Here is a 23,001-nt window from a genome sequence, read left to right on the forward strand (position 1 = left end):
TTTTTTTTAAAGGAATAACGTTCAGCTAGAGTACCTGAAAAAATAGATAGAATATAGGGGCTAATATATACACAATAAAAGAACATAAAACGCAACACTGATGTTTCGTTAGATGTATTACTCCTTCAAAGAGTAGCCTGAATAGAAATGTTACTTTACTGATCCAAATAATTTCTCTATCTTGATTACTACTTCATTTTGTATAAAATAAAAAATGTTATAAATTTGACATTATTTCTAGATAGGCCTAGTAATTTACCCATTGTGCATTTAATAAAAGTAATATTTTTGTTTGTTGGAGACTGGCTTCAAAATATGTATTGTTTTAGGTTATGCAGAGCCAAAGACTAACAATTTCTCCCCCTTTAGGCAGCGTAGGGCGTAATGGCGCTTGCAGTTTTTTTTACTTATTATCTTCTTGCGCGAGCGTAAACAGCGCACTCTTAGCCCACTGTCCTTCTTTGCACTCGATATTGTCAGCTATTCTTGTGCTGTTATTTTGAAAAGTGGCGTCTCGATGATCTATAATTTATGAATTAGTCGTTGTCATTGAAAGGTATCCAAACAGTACCTTAACGTACTTGACATAACTCAGTCAAACGAATTTGACACTATCGTATATTAAAATTTTTTTGGTGACTTTTAACCAATGAAAAGCAGGAAGCACAATAATGTCTGACAGTGTCGATTGAAAATGAATTCTTCTGCGATTTTCCAAGCGCATTTGCGAACTAAGGTTTGTGGGAAAGCTTAACCATTGTACAAATAACGGTTTTGGCAACAGCTTTGGTCCCATAAGCCTTATGTAGCGCAGCGGCGTGCATGTAAAGGGGGAGAAATTATTGAACTTCTGGTGACACCAGAATATATTTCTCGACTGATTGTGTTTTTTCCCTCCCCCCTCCTTCCCCTTCCAGGCTTGTTACTTGAAGGCTATAGAGACTCGGCCGGACTTCGCAGTGGCTTGGAGCAACCTTGGGTGTGTGTTTAATGCTCAAGGAGAAATATGGCTGGCGATCCATCACTTTGAGAAAGCCGTGGCATTGGACCCCAACTTCTTGGATGCTTACATCAACTTGGGCAACGTCCTGAAGGAAGCGAGGATCTTTGATCGGTGAGTGACAATTTTTTTTGCATGTTGGTGTTGGTTGTCTTTATACTGCTGTCTATGTTCGGTTCCATCATGAAATTCTGAAGAAGTGATCACTTTAGACCTACAACATATTCTAATTTTACTCATTTAAAATACTTTTATCAAGGTTCACAAGGAACATCCTACTTCTGACCATTAGGATTATTTTTTAAAATTGACGGCTTCTGAACTTTTAATCTTTTTTCTATATGAGAGCTATACAGGAAGTAAGTCATAGTTTTATCTGTTGCAAAAGTCTGGCTAGTATAGTTAGTGTGGGGTTATGTCAGTCATGCTATTGAGTGGTTTGTGTTTCAATGAGTCTAGTGACAGTAGCTATTTAGCACCTTGACTGTGTGTGGGCTGCAGGCTTCCCATCGCGGTACATGCCCGCTTCCCAACCAACCCGTCTTTACGAAAAAACTCATTGTGAACTCGGTCGAAAGATGGAGACATTTAGTGCATGTGGAGAAATATTCTTCTCAGTTTGCATTGTTTACAGAATCGGGATCTTTTGTCCATCAGCCACTCCCTCAGTTAAATTTTTTTGTGTTAAGGGGAAAATAATCGTGTTTTAGCAAATTTCCCATATAGGAAACAAGCTATTAACGTAGTACTATCGGACCCGGGACCGATTTAATTTTTCATTTTGAGGTCCCTAAGAGGCCAAAAACACCATCCGTTCAAATTCATATATAGGGTGACACAAACCGGACGTTTTTAAAATAAGTAGTATAGGTACTAATAAAATGGTTTTAATACTACTGTACATAGTGAGGTAAACATTTGCAATTTGTTACAAAACAGTCATTTTTTAAAATGACGTCATGCATATGGCAGCCATATACTTCTCTACAAATGTTTATTCTTTGGGTGAAAATCATCTGAAACTTAGGTCAGGAGGTCTTGTTCAATGCCATTGATATGTTCTGTGATTGCCAACTTAAAATCCTCTAGAGTGCGTGGTTTGTCAGCATAAACACGCTCCTTAAGAAACCCCCAAAGGAAGTAATCATTAGTGGACAAGTCAGCTAACCTTGGCGGCCACGGTATGTCACCAACGTGAGAAATTACCTTGTTAGGAAACATTCATTCAATACATAAAAACATCCCGACTCACTCTGGCGATGTTTTCGGGTGTTCTCGGAATTCTAACAAGGCCTGGGTGTTTTCTTTCTTGTTATATTTCCAGTTGTTCGGAACCCTGAAACCCATCTTAATAGTGTATTTTGGCTTGGAACCGTTCCATGGTGTTTAATACTAACATGTTGACTAAATTCCCTCTGGATTTAACGACAAATTCACTATTTTGGACCAAAGTATCGTATGCGAAAACGCATGGTCTAAGGTCCACTGAGCCATTTCAACAAAAATGGCAAGCCTCACTGAAGGTAATGACATAACCTCAATCTTCTTACCACTTGCGACAACAATGAAACAGCTGTTTAAAAAACGTTCGGTTCCTTTGCGTCACCCTGTATATATATATATATATATACTAGCAGAGCACCCGTCCTTTGTACGGGGTTGGCATATAAGTATAAAATGCTTATTGCAGTTATAATCAAGCTTTGTGTTTGCAATGGGGGAGGACACAGTTTGATAATATTTGGCTCATAAGTTTACGGCATGAAATAGTATAACACATCAACCATTGCCTTAATGTTCTACCACTGCACCTAAACAATAGAAGTAAATAAAATATCAAACATTCGCAAAACATCACAAATTATTCGTTAAATTAAAAGCTCAACCCTAACTGTAAACAATCCTACTTTGACAGTTAGTTCTCATTGTGTATCACAGCTTTTTGTTGCTGCTTAGTTCAAATTAGCTGTTGTCATATATGCAACAACAAAATAATAATAGTGCTGCACCCTGTTGGGAAACCTTATGACTTTTTAATGCTATTGCATATTATAGAACCAACTTGTAAAGTTGAAACAGCTGACTAAATTCTTTAATTCTCTTTAAATATGAATACTCATAAGGTTAACATGGGGAACTATAGAGCCAATGGGGCGGAGCCCGAAAGGATTTTTGAGATAAGAATAGCCTGAATGTTAATCGGGAATGTGAGCTATCATCATGCCAAATTTCAGCCCAATCCGTCCAGCGGTTTATGCGTGATTGAACTTCAAACAAACACACAAACTTTTACATTTTTATAATATTAGTAAGATTTCTACTTTTGTGTAGTTAGCTATATTGTATTCAATCCCTGACTATGCTATAACTTTAGCTATTTTATGACATTGTCAATAATAAAAAAAAATCAAAAGACAATAAACATATTTCATTTCATTTCAATGCAATTGGATTTTGACACAAATCAATAGTTGTAGGACCTATACTTAAACACCATACATAGACGATTTTTACTGAGTGGATTGAACCAAAGAAGAGTGTGAACTGATATATTAGGCCTATTTCTGATTTGGACATAATGTCAAACGTGGATTGAATATTTTTGAGAAGGTGTAAACAAGGTATAAAATATGTTTGTGTCAAGTAAAACAAATGAAACAACATTGCAGGGGATGTTCTATACCAATTTAATATGCTGACCTTCAAAACACTGATAAGATAAGCTTAGTAATGGGAGAAAATTAATTTATTGAAATGAACTGATTAGTCTGCCAGATAAGCAGGCTAATATTGGTTTTTGTATAATACATTGTGTGAAATAAATTCACACCAATAGTTAAGTTCAGCATCCATCCCAAATTCAGTAATTTTAACCGAAAACTATAGCATACACTGCCATCTGGCGGAACACGCTGTAATCATCAAGAATAGGATGACAAGGAGAATGTTAAAATTACTGAAATTTGACGACCTGTTGTAGCAGAGCGACTGAACCGATTTTAATGATTTCAACGTCATTCGACGCGGAATTTAATTTTCTTTAGATAAGTATGTAAACACTTTTTGTGGGATACACTGTTTTTGAGTTGTAAGCGAAAAACTAAAAAAAATGCTCAAAATCGGCCTAGTTTTTTACCTCCTATACCCTTAGCTCACTTCAGAATCCGACACAAACTCATTTTTAACTTATTTAGGATCTCCAGAGCAGATTTAAACGATTTCCAGCTTTCCCCCAATTTTTAGTAGCTACAGCTCTTTTTTGGGCTAATTTGCCTGGGCTATCAACATTTAAGATAAAACTACAAAAGTACCCTTTGAATTTTGGCACAACCTATGTTTAAAGACGCAATCTGCTTAACATAAAGTTTAATAATTAGGGTATATTTTTAGCGTTTATGTTTACTTTGGACATTTAGCAGCATACAATATATTTGTCTCTATGAAAATATGTACAAAAGTGAATGTAAATATTATGATGCAGATTCAAAACCAAATGTAAACATGTTAATACCATTTACATCATTCTTTGATACGCTTTGTTGTTACTGCTGAAATTGCAAGGCTATGGACTTAGTAATACTTAAACTAATCAATTGTAAATAAGACATGTTTCCAGCTCTATTTAGGATGGGGTTTGTTATATTACTGAATTAACAACAACTATGCAATTTTAAATTAGTACTTTGTTTTAGCTTTTTTGGTTGTCAGTAGTGCTTGTCACTTTCTTGTGACTAAAATCATGCTTAAATTTTAAACATACTTAAAAACCAACCCATTTTTGTTTGTTAAAGAGATTGCAGGTGCAGATAAACTACTGTAGGTTTGTTACCAAAGCTATTCAATAGAGAATTCAATAGAGAATAGAGAATTCCCGCCCCTCACACTGAACGTATTAAAATGAATAAAGACAGACAAGATACGTTAACCATATTACAATTTCTAAGTCCTTAAGGCAAAGAAAGGGAACCAGCTGGTCTAGTGATAGAGCACAGGGGGGCTTTGGTCCCCTAGATCAGTGTTCAAATCCCGTCAATCATCAATGAATGGATTTTAACTCTTGTCTCTTGACATAGACTGAAGTAAAATGGTTTCGTTTAGAGCCTAGCATCGTATCATATAGAAGTAGGACTTAAAAAAAAAATATTGGCAAGACTGTAAGTAAAAAAACTTGTTTTCAAATGAAATTGTCCAAATTTTTCTGCGGTTGCCTATAGCTTTATTATTTGAAAAAAAAAACACTTGTCAATATTAGTTTCAAAGAACCTAAGCTATTTTTATAAATTAGTTGTACAGCTATTATTATTTTAAGAAGTAGTTAATCATAACTTCCAAGTCAAAGCCCGTATATTTCCATTTTCCAACACTAAACACTGTTTGTTTCCTAATTAAAACTAATTTGTTCTACCTCAACTTAATTAATCTTCCTCGATCGTAGATTAATTCTTATTTTCCGGTCTCCTATTCCAAACTGCTTCAATTTTATTTCTCAATAAAATTTTTTCAAATTTTTAAAAGTTTTCAAGAACAAGTTAAAAACAACGACCTACTAATAAAATAAATTTACCATAACGTATTGGTTATTAAGGAACTGTATGGTTTTGTTGTGTCATAAATAGTCAAGATTCAATTAGAGAGGGTAAACGTAAGCAGAGTTCTTGGCTGGAAATAGCTTCACAACTGGCTGCTGGCCAAGGTTAGAGCTGGCTGGGGGGTTAAGGGATCACACCTGTTTCTGGAAACCATTTACCTAAATACTTTTGGATAAAATGAAATGAAATAACAGTATTTATTACGATAAACTTAGGCTAAATAATGAGAAAAAAATAGAGAACGAGATACTAACTACAGTTGGACAATATTTTGTAGGATGAAATCTGCCATGCTTATGGAATAGGCCTACATGGGCAAGTGTGTGTGCCTAGCTTGTTATCAGTCAAAAGGGGGTTTTGTCAGTTAGTTTTGCAGTTAAAAGGGCACACACTGAATGTGAGGAGGATTGTTAGTAAGTGTCAATTATTTGAACCAAATCCTTCACACGGAAAAAAGAATGTCGACGACAGCAACCAGCGCAATGAAAGTCAGAAGACCTTTTTGGAGTCTGGGGGGTCGAATGGTCAAGGTTTGTTTAGTCAGTCCTAGTCAAGTATGGTCAGGTCAAGATTACTACTGATAACCAACTGTATTGCTTAAACGGTAATTACTTACGATTCATTTCACTATTTGAATATCATTTTGTTGTATCAACTGATTTTTGAATATTGTGGGCCAAAATACTATATGCACGGTTAGTAGATTTTCTCTTGAATGTTACTCGATCATTTACGGTTCGGATTATTCACCTCTGCCTGGGAAAAATAGAGGCCAGTTTATCAGCATTTCTAATTTAATAAACATTTTCAATTGTTTGCTTTACCGTTCTTGTCTATGAATGGAGAGATTTCCTTCTCATCCGTATTGCAGGAATACAATAAAATCTTGTCAATGCAGTCGGTTTTCTTTAGTTTAATCACATGGGAAATTCACACAAAATTACCAACTTTTTCAAGTAATTTTCAAGTGTGATTTTATACAGTCAAATATGTGAATAATTTTATTCAAACTAAAAGTGTAAGCTGTTATACAGACTTAATGAAATTAAAATTATATCCATACAATTGTAATTAACATAATTATAATTTATTGATTATTGTTGACTCACTTATTCATTGAACTGTTTTTTTTTACTTGACTTTGTCTCAAACCTAAAAACACTAGCTGGAGCCTGTAAACCTTACTTTCAGCTTTGTAAACTAGTTATTTCAACTTAGTTAAACAAAGCACATAATAATAATAAATAAATAATTTTTGGGGAAGTATTTTAGCCTAGAATATACGGTATAATCCCGTTAGTACTAACCTCGGTAAAAAAAATTCCTTGATAAGACAAAAATGAATTTTAAGACCGAAATACAAATTTTAAAATTAATTAATTAAATGATTAATTAATCAATTTTAAAACCAAATTTCAAACAAATTTTTTAGAACCCCATAAAGTTCAATGCTAAAAAACACCTCTTATACAACATGGTAATAAGTCAAATTTGTTTGTGACATAGGCTTGGACTGACTCTCTATACAACGAATATTCTTAACAAAAAACCTCTACAAGACGAATTTCTCATGATTTTAATCTCCATAGTACGTAGTTTTCAAAACAAACAGAAGCTTGTCTCAACATGAAACCCCCACCCGTACCTCTTCTTTCGTCAGTCATTTGGCACGTCTATAAAACCTCTATAAGACGAATAACGGCAGTATTAAGCCTCGATAAAAAGATCCTCTTTATTAACAATCCCTCGATAATACAAATTTCCCCCCTACCACTTGAAATTTGTCTTATAGAGGGTTGACTGATTTAATGTTTGAATTCACTAAATAAATACAATCCTGACTCCTAATCTAAATTGAATAAATAAACGTTTCTGGATAGAGGATACAGTTGGAACTATTTTTAAAAGCATTTGTGTGTATAAATCATCCTCGGACAGTTGTGATAATAGCTCGGCTGTAGTTATTTTTACTCCGTCACAGGAATGTTGATGTTCCTTGGCTAACTGCCTCTCGCTCTCTAACTTTATTGCATTGTGGTAGTCTACTCTGTTTATTTTCAGTCATCTGGTAAATTATGAGACCAGAGGACATTGGTCTGTGTCGTAAATGAATAACGGTTTAGATTTACAGTTTTTAGTTACAAAATAGAAATTGTTTTAAGTGTTGTTTACACTAAGATAGAATTTGAAATGGATCTTGGTGTGAGAACCCTATACGATCCCTAAATAATTACGTTTATATGTTAAGAAACATTCAAACTGTTTTTCATCTGAAGACAAATGGGAAAAATTTTTTCTCACTTTGTAGAAAACTAACCTTTTAATCATGATTGAAATGTTTTATAATCATATTTTACCCTTTGGAACTCAAACGGCTAGTATTTCTGACAAAAACTTACCTAACCAAACTCCCACCATGGCATTCAATACCACCATTTTCAAATTAATCTAGTTTTGTTGTGTTAATTCTAAAAAAAATAATGTTTGTTATTACATCTTGGAATCCTTAACTGTAGGGAAAAATTAATTAGGATACACTTGAACTTAAACGTTGCAGGAAAAATGGTTGAAATGAAGTCCTTCTGAGAGCAAATATCTGTTTTTTTTCAAACGGTAAATATCCTCCTGCCTATGAATTTTTTAGCCCTCCTTTATGAGGCTTTCAGTTAACTTTGTGTAAATATTTCTTGACAATATTTCAATAGCCATCCAAATTATTTTGGAAAACAAATTTTTACCCAACCAGAACATTATAAAGACTAAATGATAATAATTTTTCAAAAATGCCAAAGAGGTTCAATAGAGTATGAAGGACTTGTGTCTCTAAGGGACAAAGTCAATTGGAAGGGTCTAATAGGTACAAGAGCATCCCATCCAGTTAGATATTCATCCACTGGGGCTGGGAAACCTTAACATGGTCCACCTGATTAAATCAGATTCTTAAACTTATGCACTAATAACGCTTAAACATAACTAAGCTTAAACAACATTTGTCAGAACATTTCTATTTTTAGATTTAACCTGGTGACTAATTCCTTTCACCAGCCAATTTAATGTTACAAAATTTAAGCAACCTCAAACCAAGAGCCAAGGGTGATGACATTTTCTTCATTGCGCTTGCTAAACGGTTACAAAGACTTACAGTGAAGTTGGATATTTTTGTCTCTTGGGTTTGATTGTGTTCCTAAAAAAAACACTGAATTTTATGTTTCTAAGATTGGCTGGAATGATTGAAAATCAATTTGGAAAGTAATGTTTTTGGCTCAGTACGAGCAAGTTAGATCATCCTAGGATTGTGGTTTTGTGTAGCTTTTTACTCAATCATTATAAGTTTGGTCAAGCTATAAAATATATCGCATCTAACTAAGATGGTAAATCCATGTCTATGTTCGACGACCAGGTAGATAAAACAACGATGAAGTAGTTTTGATTTTTCAGAGCTTAGCACATAGTACACTGTTTTATTTCCAATTTTTCAAAAGTAAATTTTTTTCAAGTTTTACCATTACCCAAAAAAGCTTCTAAAACCAAAACTTGTATTCCAGAGATAAAACACAAAATATAAATTCAAATTAAAATGGAATCAAAATTTCTCTTACAGCGTAACATGACATATGAAAGAAGTCAAGTGTATTTGAAGGGATGTGGGTGAATCAGGAGATTTATTGCGTCAGATATTGAAGCGGCCAAAATATACAGGGTGTTGCGGGAACTGGCTGGCTCCGAGCCAAAGTGGGTTTAGACCAGTGTCATCCTGGTTGAACCGAACTGGCTTTTAGTTATTTTGCAGCTTAATGAAACATTGTGTATGGCTCAGCAAAAATTAATCCAAGTTCAATAATAATCAACAGATTTTAGTTTTTTGGTGTATACAAATTTTTGTGAGGGTGAACAAGTATTGTAATTGACAATTTCATTTCTGTATAAAAATAGATTTAATAATTTTCTAATCAGGAAATGCTGTGGATAATTAGAACAATATTGGCTGATTATGTCGAATTGTCAAGCTTCTTGATGGGTCTCTAAAGTTTTATTGTTCTAGCAATTGGTTAAAATTCATTGAATGTGTATTCTCTTATTGCATCCATTTTAACCCAATATTCTTGAATCGCTTTAGGAAATCAGCCCAACTTCCCTGTGCATACTTTTAATACTCTGGAAAACCCAAATCTTAAATCTATCTTGAAAAATAATCCAATTTGTGGACCGAGTCATAGGTCCATAAAGACTCAAAACAGCAAATACATTACAATACAAACAAACATTCCTAACCGGTTTGGTTAGTTTCAGCAATAGTCGGTTTGCCCAAAATAACTCTTCTCTTACTTCAGTCGCTTTTGTCATTTTGTACAGTTATCTCAATCATTAATTCCTTTGATTTAATACCACTAGTATCTTTGGTGTGACTAGTGTTTTTGAGCGTTTCAGCACCCCTCTCTACAACACTTTGCTAAATTCAATTTAATTTGTTTAGTAACTGCATAAACCAGTTTACAAAACAGACTTAAATCATTACAAGCATTTTACAATGGGCAAGATAACAGTTACACATTTAGCAGCAAGCAGATACATTATAAACAAACAACTTTGACAATTATTGCAGTATTTACAATCTAGAAATACAAATCTGAGCTACATAGGAAGAGTGATATGAAGGGTGAAAAAAAAAGGGAAGAACAAGATTGCCTAAAGTAATGAGCTATTGCTTGACTTAACAATGAAACAAAACAAAAAATCTGTTGGCATTAATAAGACAAGACGATGTGATTAGCAATGATAACAATAAAACAGTGGTGGCAAATAAAATATTAAAGTTTTAAATAAATATTAAAGTTGTAATAACAATTGACACAATCTTTAGTTAAATGTCTTTAGTTTATTGCTCAAACCAATATTAGTGCTTTACACCTGCTCCGACGTTCTGTAATGCGCCGAATTGCCCCGCTTCTAGTCATAAGTTTATGTCTGTCGAACCCTAAAGACGTTCTTGTAATAAAGATGCTTTAATCCTTCTTCGTTTTGTTGTATATGATTTCAACAGTAAATAATACTTATGACTTTTTATGTAAGGAGATTTCATGGGGATTACATTCTAAATTCCTTACCAGTTTCAAAAATTATGCATGTACAGTTAAATTACAGATAACAAAATTTAATCTTTGCTGAACATTGCACAAAAATTCATACGTCTCACTGAGATATATTAAATTTTGGCCCGCAATCATGTACAGATTAAATTATAAAATGTAATTTTTTAGAAATTATTGTTTTTCTAATTTAAACAGTGTGTTACATAATTAACCAAGTTTTCATTAAGGCTATTGCACAATCTGGATGGCATTTGGCTTGCTACTGGAATATTATTTTTATCCTCGACATCCCATCCAAATGCTGCACAGCTTATTAAAGTTGAAGTAACTATTTAATTATAAAGTTACGTGTAAATGCTGTATCACAAATAGTGTGCTTAAATGTCTAAAATATATTCAACAACAATTTCAAACTATACCGATATAACCTACTTTATGTAAATGGAGAAAAAAATGAACTATAAATAAACAATATTATCTCTAACCTTCTACCTACATAAATGGATTCTTCTGTGTTCCTGAGTACCGGAACTAGGTCTGTATTGGATTTCTCTGTTAAATATGCAAAAGGCAGCAAAGAGTGAGAGGGGGAATCTTACAACGGAGTAGCTTCAGTTAGTATTGTAGTTCTCCCAACTTCCTGACTAATATGGCGGAATGCCAGATTGTATAAAACGTTCTGAATGTCTATATATTGGCCCTACTGCTGTTTGAGCGGTACTTGAAAGGATATGCTGCTAATCTTGATTCATTAACATAGGTGTCTACTAATAAAAAAAATTGCGAGTCATCAATTTTTGAATGCAGAAAATCAGTTGAAAATCAGGCAAACCAGAAAAATGTTAAAGTTTTTATTTATTCAGTCAATTTGTAAAAATCATTGTTTTCTTATAAGTTAACTTTTTAGGAAACTAATGCATTATAATAGTTGTAATAAATAAGTTATTTAAATTCATAAACACAGTAGAATCAAGATAGCAATTCTGAAAGAGATACAGTAATTACATTTCTTACCAAGATTAATTTCTTTGAGGCAACTCATATTAACAAACCTGAAAAATTTGAACATTGAATATTGAGTATAGTAATTGCTGTTGAGGATTCCACTATCAAAGCTCTATTGACTACAATTGTGTTTTCGCAAGTGGGACATCAAGAAAATAATTTGTTGTTATTTTTTTATAATTATCAATAAATTCATACATATTTAAACTCACATTTAAGAAATTGGTTCTTCCTGAAAACAAACAGTATGTATTCCTAAAAATAATTGAAAATGCAAATTTATAAGAATGTACACATTTTTTGTGTGAAATTAATATACTTGTTACATTTTACAATTTCAATCATGAAAATTAAGTCATGCCACTCAGCATTAAATAACAAAACCTGAGTTGATGGAAACTGGATGATGAATGGTTGCCTACTAAAGGCATTAGTTGAACATTATCTGACTGGTGTAGTCATTATCCAGCTGGGGAGGAGGACAGGGTAGATAGATTGGACCTACCTTGTTATCAAGATCAGATTCTGTTTGGTCCAACCAGTGGGAGAGCTTAGCTTTGACTTTGGCAGTGCAATCTTACCTGTAAATAGGCAATGTGGTTTATGGTTTGGAGGAATAATTCTGTAAAAGAGTGTCGGGGTTAAACATTTCTTTAAATCTAGGTAATTCAATATCAAATGTCATATCTTGAATTTGAACTAAAAAGTAGATTTATTGTGATAACGTTTTTCAACACTAGCAGTTGTTAGGGACGTGAAAACTATTTGAACAAATGCGATTTTGTCACATTAATGTACGTTTATACAGAGCCCTGATAAATTATTACATTTTACTTGTACATTATTTTGTTCTACTAGCTGATCAGTTAAAAATATTTTAAAACTAGATTGTTGATAGATCTTTACAATACTTAATAAGTCACTCCATTTATCTAGTTGATATGCAAACATATATTTGCAGTTTCTACAGATTATAGCTTTTGTCAATAATAATTATTAATACATTGTATAAAAAAAACAACAATTGTTTCTTTTATAATTTAACACGTTATAAGTAATACAAAAATTTACAAGATTTAAATTTAGTATATGTTGCAAGTTGCTAAATTAGATTATTAAAACTAACATCAATGTTCAATTAAATAAACAATTGTTAAACTATTGTCGCGACCACGTAAGTTTGCAGTTGGCGGCAGCCAATCACAAGACAAGGCTAGTGCGACGTTGCCACATCGCCCGTTGACAACACAAATTAAAATATACTAAGCAATATTTTGAAATCAGCTGGTATTATGAGATTTGGCAACACCGCATGGTTCTCATTGGTTCATTCAAAACCATATGGTAAATAGGCTCCTCCCTCAACTGCAAACTTACGTGGTCCCGACAATAGGTACAGATTATTAAGGTATAAAATGATTTTTATAAATTGTTAACATCTGGAAAAAGTATATCAATATATCAATATCAATTATTTAAGATGGGGACGCCACTATGTGCGTATTTTAACCCAAATATGAGTGAAGGATGAGTGTAGGATGAGTGGCGCGATCTTGTAGTCTTGTTAGTGACTGAGGCCGACATGTTCCTTAAACACAGCTGTTAATTAATAGCCCATACAGCTAATGGCAACTAAGGGACCTACAGTTTATAGTGGAATCCGAACCACATTTTTCCTTGTAATTTACAAATTGATCTAATTATCAGGGTCGTACTGCGGATAGTCATACTCACTAGTGCGGACGTTAATCCACACCAGGGAGCATCACATACACAGTGCATCCCTATAAATATCCACAATTCGTGACCTTCTAGTAGCTGGATTACAGGACAACGCCACCCGTCCCAGTCACACATTAAAATAAGTATTAAGTAGTGCACATTAAAACTTTTAGTTAGTTTGTGATGCTTGAATACGTCAGGAAGATCAGTAAGCTAAATATTTTACTCACAAATAACTAATAGAAACAAATACTATCTGACCAAAACATATTTTTATCATAACATTGCATTGTTGTTAAAACTCAGATTAAATTTTATGTCCAGTGAGGTTAACCCATTTTAAAAACAAAGTAGAGGCTTCATTAGGACCAGGCTCAGTGAACGCCTCCCTGTCATAATGTTTTGCTTCTAAGCCTTGTTTACTGACTGGGCTTGTTATGCCGTATTCAGAGTCTGACCTCCATAGCATTGCAATTCCTACTATTCAGACTGTCGTCACAACCATTGTAATTCAAATAATCCTCCTTAATTCCCTATTGTTTGCTATTTTCGAGAGGCATTGTACTAATTCTTAATATTCTGCTTGTTACTAATTTGTCAAGACTCTACCACTGATTTTCTGTGTAGGTATAAAGTTGATGTACGTAACAATAATGGTTGTTTGTGTATTAAGGATCCACCAACTCATTTTCTAACTCTTTATAGCTAAAACTAACTATAATAGTTTCATCTTAGCAAACTTAGATTTTCCACAATAATGCCACCTGACTTATATAAATTGTGAATACAATGTTATAAAAATCTATTTAGGAGAATTATTTATATTTAAACTAACACTTTGCGGTTGAATGGCAAGTATAGGTTGCAGCCTGCCATTTTCCCGACTGCTCAAAAGTGGCAACCTATACTCACAAAAAAAATCTAAAATAAAAAAGTTGACCTTTGTGGTTTAATGGCGAGTATAGGTCGCCGCGCGCCATTTTCTCGACTCCTCGAATGGTGATCCATTTGGTCTTATGTTGGATCTATACCACACACTCACAAAAAAGGAAAAAAATTCTACCTCAAAGGGTTTTAAGCCTTGTCAGTTTTACATTAATTGGGCTTGGCCAAAGGAAAGTTATAAGCAAACTTTTTTTGCACTTTAATCAAAACATAACATCCATAAAAAAATCCTATGATTTAAGTGAAATGGAAGAACAAATGTTTAAAGACCACTTTTACAAAAGCACTGTCAACAATCTCCACTTTCGTTTACCTCTGTGTTTTTGTGCGAGCTCACTTAGAGAGATTCAGTGTCTTTGTCCAAGTAGACTCATCATGTCCAGCTTTTCTGTGTTCCATTGTTCACAGGTCCTGTAAGACTTTCAGAATGACAAATGTGAGATATTTTATTCATGTCTGCTCTTAACATTTTGTTCAACAACTCCTGAGTCCCGCTAATAATTATTTCAATTGGGGTTGATTCTTGTCTCAAAAGTAATTTAAATTTCCAATATTGAATGACTAAATGAAAGTGAGTGTTATTAAAAATACTTCTATACACCTCAAAAACAAAACAAAAATATCAAAATTTCCTTTTGTGATTTTACACTAAATCATATTTTTTCCAAAATAATTCTATTAGATAACTATCTCACAATAAATAACAGTCATTTGTATCGGATTATCGACATCAAAATTACAAAGCTGAACGCAGAACCTTTGTTTATTCTTTAATAAGTCCAAGTAACAAACTAATTATTATTTTAAAAAAAATTGATCTCTAAGGTTTCCTAATTAAAAAAAGATAAATAAATAGACCAAAAAGTTATTTTGTGTTAATTAAAACTTGATATATTAATTATCATATTAATTTCAATAAATGTGCTGAGAGAGATAACGGTTTGACAAGAAAAAAACACTTTCTGCATCATTGTTACAATGCAGTTACATTCTTAATATTAATAATAATAAATAATAATTATCGTTTTATAACTAGTTTTTAAGCTATTTGACTTAGATATGTTAGTTTACTTCAAAGTACAAACTAACATTAGACCTAGGCCTATTTAACTAACCATTTAATCTTGAAAACTCTCACACAAGTACTTTGTCAGTTATTAAAGTTATCTCACTCCTACTACTCTATTTATTAAATAAACCTAATTTTCCATTCAAAACTTTCCACACAGTTGAAGCTAATTAACGCTGTGTATTGAGTTTAATACTTTTAAGGGTATACTTTTTCTACTTATTTTAATAAAAAAAAAATAGTTTGACAACTTTTTTGAATTTTATTTAAATTGTCTTGCACATTTTTTATGTATTTCTTCATATTAATTTATTTTGTTAATTTTATTCCATGATATTTATTATTTATGTTTCCTATGATTAAAAAATATGGTATGCTTGATACTTTTCCGGATTTATTGTTTTTGTATGTATGTCAAACAAATTTACCAACTTTTTAAATTATTTTATTTGAGTTTATCTAAAAACTTTAGTAGGTATTAATTTTGTTCATAATGTATTTTGTAAAAATATGAAATATTATTGTTTCCATTCCTAGCTCAACGTTTCCAATCCAAATCGAAAATCACGAGTTTTATAGTTTTTTGTATATTATATTTTTTGGTGATTATTGTTTTTGTATGTACCTACATCAAAATAATTTCGATATGATTGTACCAATTTTATGAATTTCTATTCACATTACCTTTAATTTATGTGCAAGTATTAGCTATATTTTTTGTAAGTATTATCTATATTTTTGTAACAATGTATTAATTTATTATATGTATTGATTAACACCAGAATATTAAATATTCTCGTTTACATCCCTAGATCTACGTACCCAATTAAAATCTGGAATATTTTTGAGAATATATTTATTTTCGTATATAGTTCAAACACTAATTTACTAAAATTTTTTATTTAGGTACATTTTTATATTACTTTTAAGTGTAATGTTAATATTTGTATAATTGCGTAATTATTTTGATTATATTCATATCATTGTTTAATTATTTTGTGTATATTTATGACATGCATATTTTTGGTATTTACTCAGGGGAGGTATAGAAGAGGCTACGATGACAGCTGTGGGCTTCTTATTAGCTGAGGGAACGACATTACGGTAACAAAACGGTCGGTAGCCATCGGCCTCAGCGGTCTAATGGTTAGCGTACCGGTCTGATATACTGTAGTTCCCGGGTTCGAATCCTGTTGGTAGCATTAACTTTTTGACCAAGATTTTTTTATTATCAGCAAGTTTGGTTGGTTTGGTTCGGTTATTACAGTTTAATTTTATTATTAAGTCATTATAAAATTTTAATTGAGCAAATTCTAGTTTTATTTAATAAACAGAATTATTTTTCCGATTACTAAACTTTTGTTATGTTATTTCTTTATCAGCAAGTTTGGTTAGTTCGGTAAGGTTATGATAGTTTAATTTTATAATTAAAAAATTATAAAATTGAATTTGAGACATTTATAATTTTATTTTATGAACAGAACTATTTTTGCGATTAGTAAACCTTCATTGCCAAAGTGCTCTCTACTACAGCGCTGTTCACGGAGGAATTTTGAACTAAATGCCTCATTCGTACCTCCCCTAAGTCAGACCCCATATTTTTCACCACTATCTCAAAATGTCAAATCAAAAAAGAAAATTATTGATACTTTTCCAGGATATACTGTAGTTATATTCGTAGACTAGGCCTATGTAGAAAAAAATTTTTTTCTAAAAATCACCCTAAAAATGTTTACCATATATTTTTGCTGTCGTGTACATACTTTTACATTATATATTTATTTAGTTTATATCCATGCAGGAATATTTAATATCCTTGTATCCTCATCTACCTCGACTTTAAAACTGAATATTAAATCAAAAGAAAATTCCAATCGAAATCCCTTTGTAAATTTAAAATCAAACGCCAATAACAAAAGAAAACTAAAAAAACTAAAAATAAAAAAAAAACAACTATTAAGTACACGATCCGACTCGAAGGACCAGAATCGCGGACAAGATGGCACATCGATCTCTTTGTTTACACTACGATCGCGAGTCAATGGGAATAACAAACCGAACGTCGGGGGGTTATAAATACACCGGGTGGTGTGGGGTGGCGGGAGATGGTTGCCATGGCGACGCCAGCTGGTCCGTACACCGCCCAGTACTGTGGCAGTGTCGGTGTAGGAATGTCATGATGACGTCACGATGGATTATCAGTGCATCATCGTGTACACAATCATCACTATATTGCCGAACAGGCAGTTGCCCACGCACGAGGGACCGCAGCAACGAGGGTGTTTGGCGTTCATCAAACGATGGATCAAGAGGTGCGTTGTATACCTCGATAGCGAGTTTGTGCGTAGTTTTACCTCGATAGCGAGAGGTTTTCGACGATTCCTGCCTCTAGTCCGTTAAATGGACTGGTAAATTGTACAATAAAAAAGTAAGACATTTATTTATCATTTTGCAAAATTACAAAATTTGTGATAGACATGCTCGGACGAACCTTGATAATAAGAGGTTTTTGATTATTGTGTATAGCCTGTCCAATTGGTGCTTATAGTTACAACTAACCCTCAATAAAGGTTTTTAATTAGTTTTGTCGTAGAACCATTTAAATTGATGGTTATGTAGTAAAGTTCAACTCCTATTGCGGGAGATATTTAACACGCAATAAGCACAATTAAAATCGAGTGATTTGCTGCACATTTTAACCTCGATAACAAGACATCTCATTATTTAATCACCCATAATTTGGTCGTTTTATTGGACAGTTTAAACCCGAAAGCAACATGTTTTTGATTAGTGTTGTTATTAACAACCGTTCAATTAAGTTCTACGATTGCGAAACCTTGATATCAAGATTTTTTATGTTTTTTTAACTACTTGATTTGGGCTATTGTATAGTTTAACATTGAAAGCGGAATTTCAGTGTTGTTCTTAACACCCTAAATCGAGTTATTTATTGCACAGCCGAACCATAATAGCAGGACGTTTTTAGTCTTGTTTTTAAATCCGCGTCAGTTTTGGGCAATTTTACCTCGATATTAAGAGGTTTAAAAGTTGTTATTCTTGAATAAAACCTTTTGAATTGGTCAATTAGTAGGCTACAGTTTAACCCTGGAATCGAAATGTTTTGACTAATATTCTTTTAAACACTCTTAAAATTGAGTTATTTATTGCTCAGTCGAACCTCGATAGCGAAAGGTTTTTACTGGTACGTTACGAACACAGTCTATTTTTAATTAGCCGTAAAATTCTAATTTTTATCCTGATAGCACGATGTTTTCGGATGATATTGTTTCGAATCATTCCTTGAATTGGTCGATATATTGCACAGTTTTACCGGTTTTACATTGAAAGCAAGAGATAACTATTGAGTTGTGCAATACCCTATTTGAATTTTTAATTTAATCTTTGAGAGTTGTTATCGAGATTTTCTGCCGTTAAATATTTATAAGACTAGGCTACTACTTGTATTATGTTCTTTTATCAGTCTAGGCGTAGATACGTGAATCGGCAATAAAAACATATAATTTACAGTTGTCCCCATTTGTAGCTATTAAAGTCGTAATAGTTTAGGTCGTAATCGCATCCTAAGCTTTCTTTTACGACCTTTTCTAATGTTTTACTTTTACGGTTTACGGTTAACAATTCGTACAAGAAAATTTTTTTTCAACAAGATAATTTTTTTTATTTAACGGCAACATATCTACAAACATATTTTTAATAAAATGAACTAAAAAAAACAAAAACAAACACACAACTTTCATGAGAAAAGGGAAATTAATTAAATCAATCGCATTTTTATTGCGACTGATTTATAATAGCACGGCTTTTACGACCTGTTATCAGAAATGGCGAATAATTGGAAATCACCAATTCCTGTTATTGTTAAACTCCATTTCCCCACAGGAGACGAACTGGTAAATAGGAATCGTTAATTTTTGGGTAGCTGACCACAGTTTGTTTTCACCCACCCCTACCTTTCAGCACTGATTGGATCTCAAAATAGAATTCGAAAACAATTTTGAGCGTTGCATTTCTTTTAGATTGAGAGTAATGAATTATAGTGTGTTTTAGCAATTGAATTTGTAATTACTTTTTAAAATGGAATATTTTTTGTACGCTCGATAATAATTCTTGTTTTTTTTTTTACCGTTGTACCATCATTAATAAAGTCAGTTATTTTTCTTTCAAACTTATTTTTACAATTTACTTTTTCTAACAAAATTTTGACCCATAGGCCGGTTGCGCAAAATGTTCAACTGTTTTTAGCTTACCAAAAACATGTTATAAACTATAAAACGTATGCAAACTAAATAGTTAACAGAAACGATGATTATGTCTACACGGCTGCAGGAGATTATAAGAATTTGGCCGCTATCACCTAAGACAACGATAATGTGTACACCACCGCAGGAGATATTCATGATTTTGCCGCGATTGCGGAAGACGACGATGACGTTTTCGGGAATGGACGATGATATTTACATGGCCGCGGGAGTTAATAAGATTTTTGCCGTGATCGCGGAAGACTACGATAATGTCTACATGACCGCTGAAGATGTTCGATCGTTATTTTCCGCTATCGCCCAAGATGACGATGACGTTTCCGTTACCGCGGGAGTGGATGATGATATTTTGCCGCTATCGCCCAAGACGACGATGACGTTTCTGTTACCGCGGGAGTGGATGATGATATTTTGCCGCTATCGCCCAAGACGACGATCACGTTTCTGTTACCGCGGGAGTGGATGATGATATTTTGCCGCTGTCGCCCAAGACGACGATGACGTTTCTGTTACCGCGGGAGTGGATGATGATGATGATGTTTACACGGCCACGGGAGGTTATCAGATTTTTTCCGCGATCGCGGAAGAAAACGATAATGTCTACATGACCGCGGGAGATGTTCGATCATGATTTTTCCGCTATCGCCCAAGACGACGATGACGTTTCCGTTACCGTGGGAGTGGATGATGATGTTTGCATGGCCACGGAAGTTTATTAGATTTTTGCCGCGATCACGGAATACAACGATAATGTCTACGTAACCGCGGGTAATTTTCATGATTTTGCCGCAATTGCGAAAGACCTCACCTGTCAAAATACGCCGGATTACTTAGTGCCAGAGTGGTGCAGTGCCGGATTAGAGAGAGTCTACTGTATATCGTTCCTGTGCTAATATTCGTGTTTAGTAACTGATTATAGTTATTTACTGTATATTATTACGGAACATTTCGGTAAGGGTGAAGAAATTAGGTAAAGTCAGCGGTTTTCATTCACCTTTCAAGCTCTTATCAAGTAGGGGTTTTAGTTAGCAGTTCTTTTTTAATAATCCCATAAAATAAGGAAGCACATTCTAGAAGTAAGAATTCATATTTTACTACTAGTTGGTTGTTTATACAATACAGATTCCCCTGATTTAGTAGAATTTTTTTTTTAGAAAGTAGGCTATTTGTTAGTATTCTCAATGACAATGCTTAGGGTTTTTTGCTCCCAATAATGACTTTTCTTCATGATTTTATACAATATATTAGCAAAGGCTGACCACATTTTTACTTGTAAAAACTTTCCGTTTTAAATAGAACGTGGTTAAAATGTTTAAAGCAACATCCATTATAATTGGTTTGTAGCCAACATGAATAAACTGGTTCGCTGCAAAAGGGTTGTATTTTATGTTTGTGAATGTTTTTTTTTACATATAGTTTCTATTCTGACGACTATTATTCTCTGGTTCTCTCTAAATTAATCAAAAATTTATTTGAACTTAATACTTCTTACATAGGCTATGATCAACTGGTATTGGGTCTTAAACTTGATTTCACATTGATAAAAAATAGGTTTACATTTTTTTTATTGTTTAATAACAAATGTTTGGACTGATGCAACAAGCTTGAGAATCGTATTTCCATGCAGCTCTAGTTAGTAAAGTTTCTAAGATATTTTCAATGACGTAGTTTTCGAACTGCTACAACTGCTCACATACAAAGTTAAGCCTGCTGAAATGTTTCAAGACATTGATTTTTCATATGAAACTCTCATTCTATATATAAGTTGAGTTTTTATAGAATAGCTTACTTAGATGTTCAATTGTTCTGTGCTGTTTGTATTTTATTAACTCACATACCAGTATTTTTATAAAAAACTAGCTGCAGATTAGGTTGTTTTTTTTATATAAGTTTTTCAACTACTGGAGCATATACAAAAAATAGAATCTGGCGTAACTAGTTTATCTTACAATTGGATACAAATTGAAATGTGCTTTTTGAAGCATGCAAAATTTACTATTATTTGTCTTAGTTTGTTATTTATAATTCATTATTTTATAGTATTGTTTACACACACTGCTTTTTCTCCAGAGGAATAAATACGGACTAGGTTCAACATTTTAACTTAAATAATGTTATACTTTATTTTATGTTTTGTTTTATTTTCATTGTTTCATTTACTCTTATGTCGTACCCTTAAAAATTGTTAATATTTTCCATTTATTTATAATTTCTAAAAAACTTTGTGGTAGGCCTAAAAACCTATATAAATAAGAAACAAATTTCTGTTATAATGATTGTTTTTATATATTTGTTTCTTAACAATTAAAGAGATTAAGCCTACTCAAAAAGATTATGGTACAGGAATAGATATTCATATTCCAAACATTCAATATTCCAACCAAAATATATTGCAATATGTTTTGAAAGGTTCAATAACACCTTTGAGTGTTTGAGTACAACCAACTTACAAATTATTGAGATATATTCAGATAGGTTAGGCGGGTTGCGAAACGTGTTATTGGATTACAATAAAACGTGTATTCGCACATTTGCGTCGCAACATCGAAACTCCGCAGTTGCGTCGAAACTCGAGTAACAAGGAAAACTTTACACTCTGTGAATAAGCCACGCCAGTGATCATTAAATATATACAGTAGCAAAAATAATATATTTACTCCTTCTGTATATAAAATTTAGAGAATAATTTATAAAACTATTAAAATCAATAAATTGTGTGGGATTTTATGTAGAATGGTCCACAATTAGTTTTTAGTTCTTCTAAACCATTTTTGGGATCTGGTATTAGTTAGTTTTCCTTAATATTTAAAAATAAAATTTTAGTCAATGGAACAAAATAATTTGTTCCATTGACTAACTAAAGAAACGGAGACTTTAAGTCTACTAAAGAGTATTATCACAATAATATAGGTTTAAAAAATTGTTAACTATTATTGCATTGATGAAAGTCTAGTTGCCAAGAGTTAGCCTTGTAACTAACATTTGTCAAACACTAACACAACAGTTAGTAGTTACAGGAAAACAAAGATTTATCTTTTAGTTATTTTTCTGTGGAGTAAACATTCTTATTTTGACAGACGAAAACAGTTACATTTGAATTGTAAATTATACTGTTTGATTTATCGTTTCTTAGATCAAGATACAGGTTCTTAAAAATAAACTTACATTTTTATCTGTTTGTGTCTTTAGGTTTATTTGTGATTTATTCATGCTGATGTTTTGCTCAGAATGTGAAACTTTATTGTTTTGCCTGAATTCACTTTCCCCTTGTCATTGTTACCCAAAAAGAGAACCGTACAGT

General features: G+C 32.8%; 1 protein-coding gene across 2 annotated transcripts in view; it reads left to right on the forward strand.

Annotated features, from left to right (window-relative positions):
- The window catches only part of LOC128995877 (UDP-N-acetylglucosamine--peptide N-acetylglucosaminyltransferase 110 kDa subunit-like), a 109,997-nt gene that overhangs the window by 14,744 nt on the left and 72,252 nt on the right, over nt 1-23,001 (forward strand). The window contains exon 5 of one of the 2 annotated variants that reach the window (XM_054420902.1): nt 918-1,114. In XM_054420902.1, the coding sequence (XP_054276877.1) occupies nt 918-1,114 (197 nt within the window). Of the gene's footprint in view, nt 1-917; nt 1,115-17,558; nt 17,733-23,001 lie in introns of those variants that run through there. The other variant, XM_054420903.1, reaches the window with a different exon arrangement.

Source organism: Macrosteles quadrilineatus, unplaced genomic scaffold (assembly GCF_028750875.1).
Source record: "Macrosteles quadrilineatus isolate MER2022 unplaced genomic scaffold, UCM_ALF_1.0 Scaffold_5__1_contigs__length_97177068, whole genome shotgun sequence".
Taxonomy (NCBI): domain Eukaryota; kingdom Metazoa; phylum Arthropoda; class Insecta; order Hemiptera; family Cicadellidae; genus Macrosteles; species Macrosteles quadrilineatus.